The sequence below is a fragment of the Buceros rhinoceros genome, unplaced genomic scaffold (assembly GCF_000710305.1).
Source record: "Buceros rhinoceros silvestris isolate BGI_N320 unplaced genomic scaffold, ASM71030v1 scaffold36240, whole genome shotgun sequence".
Taxonomy (NCBI): Eukaryota; Metazoa; Chordata; class Aves; order Bucerotiformes; family Bucerotidae; genus Buceros; species Buceros rhinoceros.
The window spans coordinates 710-10,462 of record NW_010390775.1 but is presented as its reverse complement, the minus strand read 5'-3'; the positions used below and the strand labels follow the sequence as shown (position 1 = coordinate 10,462).

The 9,753-nt window shown below is 52.5% G+C and overlaps 1 protein-coding gene across 1 annotated transcript in view; it reads right to left on the bottom strand.

Annotated features, from left to right (window-relative positions):
* The window catches only part of IGF2BP2 (insulin-like growth factor 2 mRNA binding protein 2), a gene marked incomplete at both ends in the record, with an annotated part of 14,467 nt that extends 10,191 nt beyond the window's left edge, over positions 1-4,276 (bottom strand). The window contains 4 exons of the mRNA XM_010139125.1: positions 400-672; positions 3,159-3,222; positions 3,797-3,848; positions 4,228-4,276. Coding sequence (XP_010137427.1) covers positions 400-672; positions 3,159-3,222; positions 3,797-3,848; positions 4,228-4,276 — 438 coding nt within the window. The remainder of the gene's footprint in view (positions 1-399; positions 673-3,158; positions 3,223-3,796; positions 3,849-4,227) is intronic.
* Positions 4,277-9,753: the final 5,477 nt, after the last annotated feature.

The window sequence follows — 9,753 nt, the reverse complement described above, 5'->3', positions numbered from 1 at the left end:
TTCCCTACAACAGCTCCAGCCCATATGGGGCAATGTGGGATGAGCAAATCCTGAGAGCAAAGACTGCGTGGACACCAACTGCTGTACCTAGGATCCCCCTTCGGCACTCCATCCCCAAACTTGCCATTCCTCCCTAAAGCCTCGTTCCCAGCTGTTCTCATGATTAGGATTTGGAAACCCATTCCCGGCCTTTTTGAACGTGCAGCCCCTTCTTGCCGCACCCAGACCACCCTGGCCAACAGGAACAGTTTGGGACATGGGCTCTGCCACCATCCCATGAAGGCTGCAGCCCAAGAAAACAGCACTGGCCAGCACTCCAAAGCCCCCAGTGCATGGAGGACCCATGCCAGGGACCTACAGCACTCTACGGAAGGTAACAAAACCATTTGAGGTACTTACTTGGACTGGGTTTGCTTAGTAAGGTTCTTTATGGTCAAGCCCTCCTTTCCTATGATCGCACCAACAAACTGCGTGGGCACCAGCATCCGCAGTGGGAAATCGAGCTGTTTGGGCTGTGAGGAGCCCCCCGGGGAGGAGCCCCGCTCCCTGGAAGAGTGACCCCCACGGTGGGATCGCTGCGGGGGCGGAGGGGAGCTCACCTCTTCATCCGGGATGTAGGAAATCTTGAAGGAATAGTTCTCAAACTGGTGGTCACTCAGCTTCTCAATTGCTCTGCAAGTTAGGAAGATGCGGAGGGTGGTGAGGGGCTCTCCGGAGATGGGCACACCTCCAGCACCCCCACTACTTGCCCTTGTAGACGGTGGTCCCTCCCCAGCTCTACATCTTTCTCCCTCCCTAGTCCAGAGAAGGTGGACACAGGAAGCCAGACCCCGCCACTTTCCCCATGCAGAAAAAGCCCCATAGAGTGGTGGAACAACGTCCCCTCCCACATGGGTGATGCCAGGGCTAGCACACAGCTTGTCTGCCACTTAACCTGGGGACAGTGCTGGCCAAGAAGCTACCACACCGCATGGTAATGATCTTGTGGGCTTTTTGGACACGGAAAAGGTGACAGGGAAGCTCTGAGCAAGAACCGCCACTCCAAAGAGAATGACGTGACACACGATGTGATGTCCCTCTATCGGGAATCCCAGCTCCCTTTCCAGCTTGGTGAGACTGAGCCTTTATGACTCTGGGGGTGCAGCACCTGGACTCTTCGGCCCCCAAGCACCTCCTTGGCAGTGTGATGCTCAGCCATGCCGGAGTCTGCAATGACTTCTGCGAGGGGTGATGCCTTCAGCCATATGTCTTCCTCTTCCTACCACACCTTGCTCTAGTTATTTATAGGCAGGTGTATGAACGCACCGCTGCAAGCAGCTTCTTGCCAGACCTCAACATCACATCCAGTGATGACTTCTGCAGCTTCGCCATCCCTCTCCAAAATCAGCAGTGTCCCGCAGTCTGATTTTTCCACCAGGGTCATCCTTCTACCTATTCCTATCACAGTGTAACACCCCGTACTCATGAACCACCCTGTCCTCTCCTCCCATCACTTGTGTGTGGAGCTGCTGAGCATCAAGACAGGCGTCAGTCAGGCTGGATGCAACTGATGACAGCATCTTCTCTAACCCTGAAGCCTCTTACCCTAAAGCATAAAGCACTGCTGTGTTGGTGAGACTCTGTCTTCTCGTCACACATCCCAGAGCACAGCAGTTCATGCGGTGTTTATTTGCGGTCCATGGCACCTTCCTCCAGCCAGCTGAGGCTGAAGCACGCCCAGCACAGCCACCCCAACAGGTACAAGGACTCTCCTCTGGCCACCTGGACCAGCAGATCAGTCTTCCCATCTCTGTCCCCACCAGTCCAACCTTGTGATGGGTCAACTCAGACGGAAAGCTGCTGGAATGTCCATCAGGACATGGACTCTGGCAAAGGCTCTTCCTTGCACGGGGTCTGCCTGACTCTTGGTCGTATCAAAAACAGCCTGGCCACCAAGCACGAGATGCACTCAATGCTTACTCACAGCCAAGCCAGGGCTGGTCTCTAGCACAGGGCTAAAGACTCTGTGAGCCTGTAACAAAGCATTTTGCTTTAAATAATCCTCACATTTCTGAAATAACCCCTAATTTGTATTTTTTTTCCTCGGCTGGCTATGATAAACCTTTAAGCACGTCTCCACACAGTCCTACTGCACTGAAGCACAGCCTTGTTGGGTTCTTCTGTCCTTTTAAAGCTTTTCTTGATGGGTGGCATTTCTTTACGACTCTTCTGCACAACATGCAGATGCTTTACCCTCTGCTACCCTTCTCCCCAAGCCATGGATGCCTTGGCTTCCTTCTCACCTCCTCTAACCAGTTACTCATCTATCTAAAGTCCCTCTCATGTCCATGGCAGAACTTCCTCACAACCTTTTTGAGATCAACCAGCTTAGTTCGCTTGACTCCACAAAGCGGGTGACAGTCTCTACACACTTTGGTCTCCAACTTGAATCTTCCCCAAATGGCAGAGGGTACTTACATATCCCATCATAGCAGAAGTTCTTCACCATCTCTTTCACCACCTTCACCATATTCTATCTCTTCAGCAGCAGGTGGCTGGACTGGTCATTAATCCAGTGCATTCCCAGTTTAAGTCTGGACTTCCAGCCTGAGAAGACCGACTCCTTGATGAACTGCTTATCTGGTCTGATCCTCAGCTTTCTAGAGTGCTTCCTGCTCCTTCAAGACAAGGCCACTGTGACCCTCCAGAGGACCTTGTAGGAAGGACAGTGTCCAAAGGGAATTGCAAGATGGCACATCTAGGAGCCACATCCTTGGGGACAAGAGGAGAAGGCACAGAGGAAGAGGGGACAACCACGGGGCTGATGACCCCAAGCTTGACCAGCCGTGCCTGAGCACATATAATGGAGCACCACAAGAAACCCCATCTCCCACGCAAGGGTAAAAGGCAGAAGACTGCCCAGTAATGGGATGAAAAGAAGACTGCTGGCAGAAGACTCATGAGATGACACCACTCAAGATAAAACCAACATCTGTCTGCTGTATCCCAAGATACACAGACAGCCCTTAACGCACTTGAAGCTGGCACTGTAAGAGCTCAGAAACAACCCAGGGAGGCTTAGAGAGAAGACAAGAAGAAGCCTGGAAGATACCTGAGATTCCTCAGGAGAAGTTCAGGTGGAGTGAAAATACGGACAAAATGAGGTAAAACCCACTTACACTTTTGCTTCTTCTTTACTTGCATAAGTTACGTTGACAACGGCTGTTTCTGTGTCTGTGTTGACTGCGGGAAAAGCAAGTGAAGCAGCATTAGAGCGCGGGAGGAGAGACATCGCCATCGCTCCCAGCCCCACCGGTACATCCTGGAGGGGAGATGCTGAAAGGGTAATGCTGGTCCCATAGGAGACAGCTCCAGCCACCACGCAGAGCTCGTGCTTGTGCACTGCTGTATTTTCCCCCAGCACAATGACTGGGCTGGGCTGGTAAAGGACCAGAAGGTGCTGAGGCTGGATCCTGTCACCCTCGACAAGGAGGATGCACAGCCAGACATCACGGATCCACCCAAAGACCACAAACAACACTTGGCTCATTTTTGCTTGCAAGGACAATTGTTTTTTTAATTTGCCAGTGACCAGGAGAAGGGATGGAGGACTGATGATCCACACCATCCCACCACCAGATGGGCGGTCCCGCCTCTGCCAGCAAGGCTTGTGGTTGCAGGGAAAACTACTTTAGCCCAGTACCAATGACTGGGGAAAAAACAGGTTTCGCTCCACTGGGTATCCTCTGCTGTGGGAAGAGCTGGCGAGCAGCACTGGGACGCCTGCACAGATAAGGACCCTGCCAGACTATCTTACCTTGCTCTACATTCTCCACCGTCCCATACTGAGCTAACAGGCCATCCAGCACCTGGAGGAGAGAACAGCAAACAGGGCAGGTGAGACAGGCAGGAGAGGCCACTGGACAGGCAGGGAGCAGGCAGGGAAGAGCCTGCTTCACCCACAGACACTCTCCAAAGAGGCAGCGTCACCCAGCTACTTAAACGGGGGTGCATTATTCCACTATCCCAATGGTGCCCTACTGCTCAAAACTGCCCCATGGCTCCAGGACCCACAAGCAGGCAGGAAATAGAGCCCAGTTCATGCTCCACTTCCTCCTGGGGTTACTGGAAAGGTAAAGGGTAGCCCATGTGCAGACCCACATGCTCCAGCAGCACAGCTCATGCTGCTTGGCACAACTGATGGAAGAGGAGATGAATAGGGTATTTTGAGGATCATCTGCTTCTTACCTCCCACTGCAGGTGGGGAGGGATGTTTCGGATCTGGATCTTCCTGCTCCTGCAAAGACAAAGCCCTGGGTTAGGGTCTGCAGCAGCAGGACCACAAAGGCTTTCTGGAAATCAGATGGCAGCTGGTGAGGGCTTGCCAAAGCATCCCACTTCCCCATGCCGAGCTGGAGCAACTCAGCCCTGGGGAAAGCCATTTCTCCCAGCCTTGTCCTGGTCACCACCCGCCAGGGCTGAAGCTGTCTCCAGAATGCTCCCTTCTCTTGCAGTCTGCTGAGTTTCCAAGGAAACCTCCTGAAACAAGCCTCTGCAGAATCACAGCCACGCAGGCACAGCAGAGCTGCATGCACACCCCTGACCCCACTGCCCTGGGTGTGCTGGCTGGCTGGGGACAGGACCCAAACACCCACCACGGCCAGCCCTGCTATCCCTTGAGGGGGGGTCTCCAAAAGTGCACCCGGCTGTCTGTGGGGAAACATAAATATATATCCTCTAAGGATGGCCAACACACCCAACCTTGCCTGGCTGCACTCTCAACCTCACGGCAGTATTCACAATCTGGCTGTGATTGCACTCCCACCTCGCTGTGGCGCAGCCTCAGGACGTGGATGCAAAGGAAGCATCGCAAACACTTCCTCAGAGGTAACGGCTAACAAATGTCTCCCCAGCCCGGCTGCAAGAAGATGTGCTTGAGCAGTGGGTAGTCCATGGAGGATCCAGCCAAGCCATGAATTCCTCCTCTGTCCACCCAGATCCGCATTCATAATCCTGCCTGTAGCCAACCAGCTCTGACCAAAGCAGTGTTCTGTGTTCTCACCTGGTCCAGCTCTGCTCTGATCAGAGCATTAGAGCTGGACCATTTCTCCCAACATCAACGATGAGTTTTCTCACCAAGTCACCCCCCCCACACAGAGCCAGGTTTCTGGAGTCAATCAGCAGCTGGAAGCTGTTTTTTATGAAGCTTTGCCCTTTCTTGGGATGAGCTCAAGGAGGATGCTTTAAGGACTGGTACCACCAGCCTGAACACTATGTGGGGACATGCAAACAGCCACCAGCAGCCCCGGCTGACAGCACACCCAGGGACTTTGAGCAAAATCCTGCAGGATGAGCCCTGCAGATGGAAGTGTGAGGAGCTCTGCTCACCCGCAAACCATCAACACCCAACACCCCGATTCCACCAGCTGTCTTCAACAGCTGGAAAATAAGACCTTCAAACTCTGGCCCAAGCAGCAAGGCTGGTCCTTGCACTTGCTGCTCATTGCACAGGCACATCCCGAGCCCCTGCAAACAATTTGGGCAGACAAAGAGCTCCTCAGGTTGTCTGGGGCCAGCCACTGGGAACAGGAGGGAAACATGGGGCAGTATGAGAATTGGAGGAAAGGATGGCTTTCATGCAGACCCAAAACAGCTGGGGCTGTGGAGACCTAGGCACCGTGGCACTGGAGGCTGGCATGCTCCAGACACGGTCCTTCTGCCTCTACGGCAACAGCAAGCTCCACTTGCTCCTGATCTAACAGCACAGGGCAACCAAAATCTTGTGATGGACCATCATCTGCCTTGTGAAATATTAACTCAGGGTGCATCAAGAGCAACATGACTATGAGTAAGTGCAGCAAGCTGGAGTGTTCGCCCCACCATGCAGCAGATAACATGTAGGTTCCAAGTGAGAAAGGGACAGCAGGGAAAGGATGTTTCTTGAGATGTGGGCTGTATGGGGGCAAGACAAAATCCACAGCCCATCGAGGAGAAGGACCACGGTCGAGCAGAGCAGCTGAAACCACCAAGCCTCGTACTTGATGGTGCTGCTCAAACAGGTGTGGTCAGCAGTACAACCAGCAATGAACAACAAACCCTGTGCAAACATTCACCTGAGAAGGCGTGCTCAGTAAAACCCTGCAAGGGTCTAACAAACAGCTGCCCCAGGCCAGCCCCCGCTGGACCCTCCTCCAGGAATCCTGCTTATGATTGTCCTTGCTGAACAGCTACCTCCGCACCAGGTTTGTGACCTACTCCACATGCCACATGTCTCTGCAGGGATGGCTCTGTCTGTGGAAAGAAACTGGTCACTGCAAAAAAGTGAGGAAGCCAGAGCCAGAGGAAATGGCGCTCTCCTGCAGCACTACCAAACCTGTCTCCTCAAGGAGCCATGGACTCCTCCTGACCCCAAGGATTTCAGGACTAAGCATGCATCTGTAAGATCCTTGCGAAGCGACGAGCGAGATTCATTCAACTCCATCCCATGACCAAAGCATTCCCACCCCACACCAGGAAGGAGGCAGCCAGGAGGACCTGGGCCGAGGGAGACCGTGGCAATGGCGATGCGTCACTACTCACCAACAGCCTAAACCCTTCTCCTGCCTCTCCTTGTCACCTGCCCATGGCTGACAACATACCGCCGCCTCCAGCACAAACACTCTGCGGGGCCCACTCCAGAAAACACGTTTCATTTACAAAAGCCACTCATGTTTCCCAGGGGTCTATTTTAAGGTGCCCAGGTACAGTCCTGGAGTTCAGCTCCCAGAGGGACTGCTCCTGCCTGCTCCCAGAGATGCCTCCTGCTCCGGAGCTGACCAGTGGCATGCTATGAGGTCGGTCTGCCCAAGCAAATCCCAGCGAGTCTCAAACCATCAGCACCTAAAAGCTTTCCAGGAAAAAGCCCTTCTCAGCTCTGAAAGCTCAACCAAAGCCCAGGACTGGCCTCTCCCTGCTGGCAAAGAGAGACAGACATGCTGCCCAGTTATTCTACCACTTTCCAGCCCCAAAACAGGAGAGGTGGTACCTTCACCCACCTTATCCCAAGATGCCGCCACTCAGCTGCAAGCTGAAGCATCATTACCAGCAACCTCCTCTCCCAGCCTGGGAACTGCCTGTGCCCATGGGATGCCACAGGCTGGAACACAGAGAATCCACTCTCCTTTTGTGGTTCATTTGGCTCGGCTTGCCCCATCACTGAAGACCAGCAGGCCAGGGGACGTGGGGCATCTTGAAGCAGGTCATCCAAGCGAAATCAGCACACCAGCTAGACATGGGCCCCTTGCCACAGTGACAGCAGTGACTCTAGAAAAGCCTCTGCCTTGAACTGAATTGCACTGGGGCCATCATCTCCCAATACCTCTGCCAAGGGAGACGCTAGGGCAGCCCCAGTCCCCTGAGGCACTGCCTCACTCCTCCATGCCACCTCCCGGAACACCCAAAGAGAAGAACCACAGTGAGGATCCGTGTAACCCTATTTCTCAGTGGGACACTACAACATATTCCTACTTCCAATGTTTATCTGAGCTGATGCAGAGCATCTAAGGATACCCAAATGGTGCTCAAGGCTTCACACCCACCACCTGGCAGGTCTCCCAGCAGCTCATTATCACCATTCAGCATCTAAAATAAGGTTATTATTCCTACTGGGTCTTTTTTATTTTAAAAGCTCTCGTAATTCCCCAGCTTGTTGAAGCAGTGCTGGACCACGAGCAGTCACCACTGACGAAGTGACAGATGTGTATCCGGGGCCACGATGGACAGATGTGTTATTCCCAGGGCTAGGGCATGCCGTCCTCACAGAACAAGGCAGCAGAACTCAAGGCTACCCTCCTCCAATACCACTCCCAGGAGGGCTTAGGGGGCAGAAACCCCCTTTATCTTAATTTTCCTTTATTTTCGATTTGCTCAATAAGGAGGAGGGAATTGATTTCAGCTCATGCACATAACCCCCAGCACAGGACCTCGTGACGAAGGCAACAGCCACATTTCACGCAACATGTTTTGCAGCAGGCTGGTAGGAATTAAATAAATAAATAAAGTCAAAACAGCCAGTTAACTACAGGCAGAGTTTGCAGAAAAATACTTAATTCTGTGGTGCAACTACAGCCATAGCAAGCTGCCCTCGTGATAGCTGTGTCTTTCTGTAACACCCTCCTGCTTTTTCCCACTGGCACGCTACCACCAGCCATCTCCATGCCGAGCCCAGGAAAAAACACCTGCTGGCCACTGAGCATTAGCTTCAAGTGCTAAAGAAACCACATTTACGCAGGTTCACCTGCTTTTTTTCCTTTCTAAATTCAACCAAATATGGTCCTGCTCACTAGCAGCTACTCTGGCTTGAGGAGGAAACATCTACACGCCAGAGCTGGGTTTCGGGTACTCCGTGCCAGCCGTGAGCCAGCATCACACACAGGACGAAGGAGCCAGCTCTCTAAGTGGGCGACGCTGTGAGCTGCCTTCATGAAATAATTCATGACAGAGCTGTGCTATATTTCATGCATCCGTTAGACTGAAATTGTGAGCTCAACATCGCAGCCCTTCAGGGAAAGGAAAAACCCATGGCCACTTGCACCCCCCCAGCATCACCGGCTGATGTCCACGTCTGAGAGCTTCACATACCATGTGCCAGATATCTTGCTGAAATCAAGCAATAAAACAGAAGATGCCTTAAAACTTGTGGTTTATATCCCCAGAATCAGGTGGATCTGATTTATTTGGCACATCTCTTCCCTTTGCAGCAGCCCAGGTAAGCAGCAGCACGCACACAGCTTCATGGCTACCCCTCCCACAGCCCTCAGGGAAGTAACAGATAACAACCACCCCCCAAAATCCAGGGACACAGAGGAAGAAGAAGAAGAAGATGAGACAAAGCTGTGAAATGAAAACAATCCACCAAACCCCTTCCCAACCTCAACGAGCCTTCCCTGCATCTTCTGCCCACTGGGCTGCAGCCAGTGCGACCATCTCCACCATCCCCTGGTCTCCTGCTCCACTGGAGCTTCACCTCTCTCAAGCATTCGGGGTCAAGAAACTCAGTTTCACTGAGCTGGCTTAAATACAAACCTTGCAATGGCATGCGAGGGACGGCTTTCACCAGTTTTGCCCTAAAAAATTAGGGTTTTTTTCTAGCTTTCTAATATATTAATAATGCCACCTTCCACCTCAGATCACTACTGAGGGCAGAGAAAACACTGTCTGGCAGCTCCAGCTTTCAATAAAAATCAGTTTTCGAGAGAAGTGGGGCGGGGGAAGAGAGAAAACATGCTGGAAAATGTCTCCCTGGCACCCCGCCTGCTTTATGAAGTATTTGTCCCAGGCAAGAAAACACCTGCAAAAAAAAATGATGCTCTCCATCAGGCAGAGACCAAACTTGGTCCCACCTGAATTTTTCAGACCCAGCAGCTCAAAGTCTGCCACAGGCATGTTTCCTTAACAGGGCAGGGAAGAAAGCAGCTGTTGGGTTTCTGCCTCTTAATTATTATATATTATTTTTTCAGTCTGTCCAGGTCATCATCAAGTTCTGCTCTCGTCCAACACTATTCAGCAGCATATCTTACAGAGCAACAGCTCCGTCAGCGCTGGGCTGGATAAGCATTAAAGAGCTGCCCCAGTTTCAACCAGTTGCCAAGAGCATTGCGGATGCGTCTGCTCCAGTTCCCCTCCCAGTCCAGGGGCTTTGCCTTGACACTCTTAAGGAATTAAAATCCGTTCATGTTAAAGCCCTGTCCTCTTCTGCAGGACGAACAACCTGCTGAGGGACAGAGAGGGGTGGGG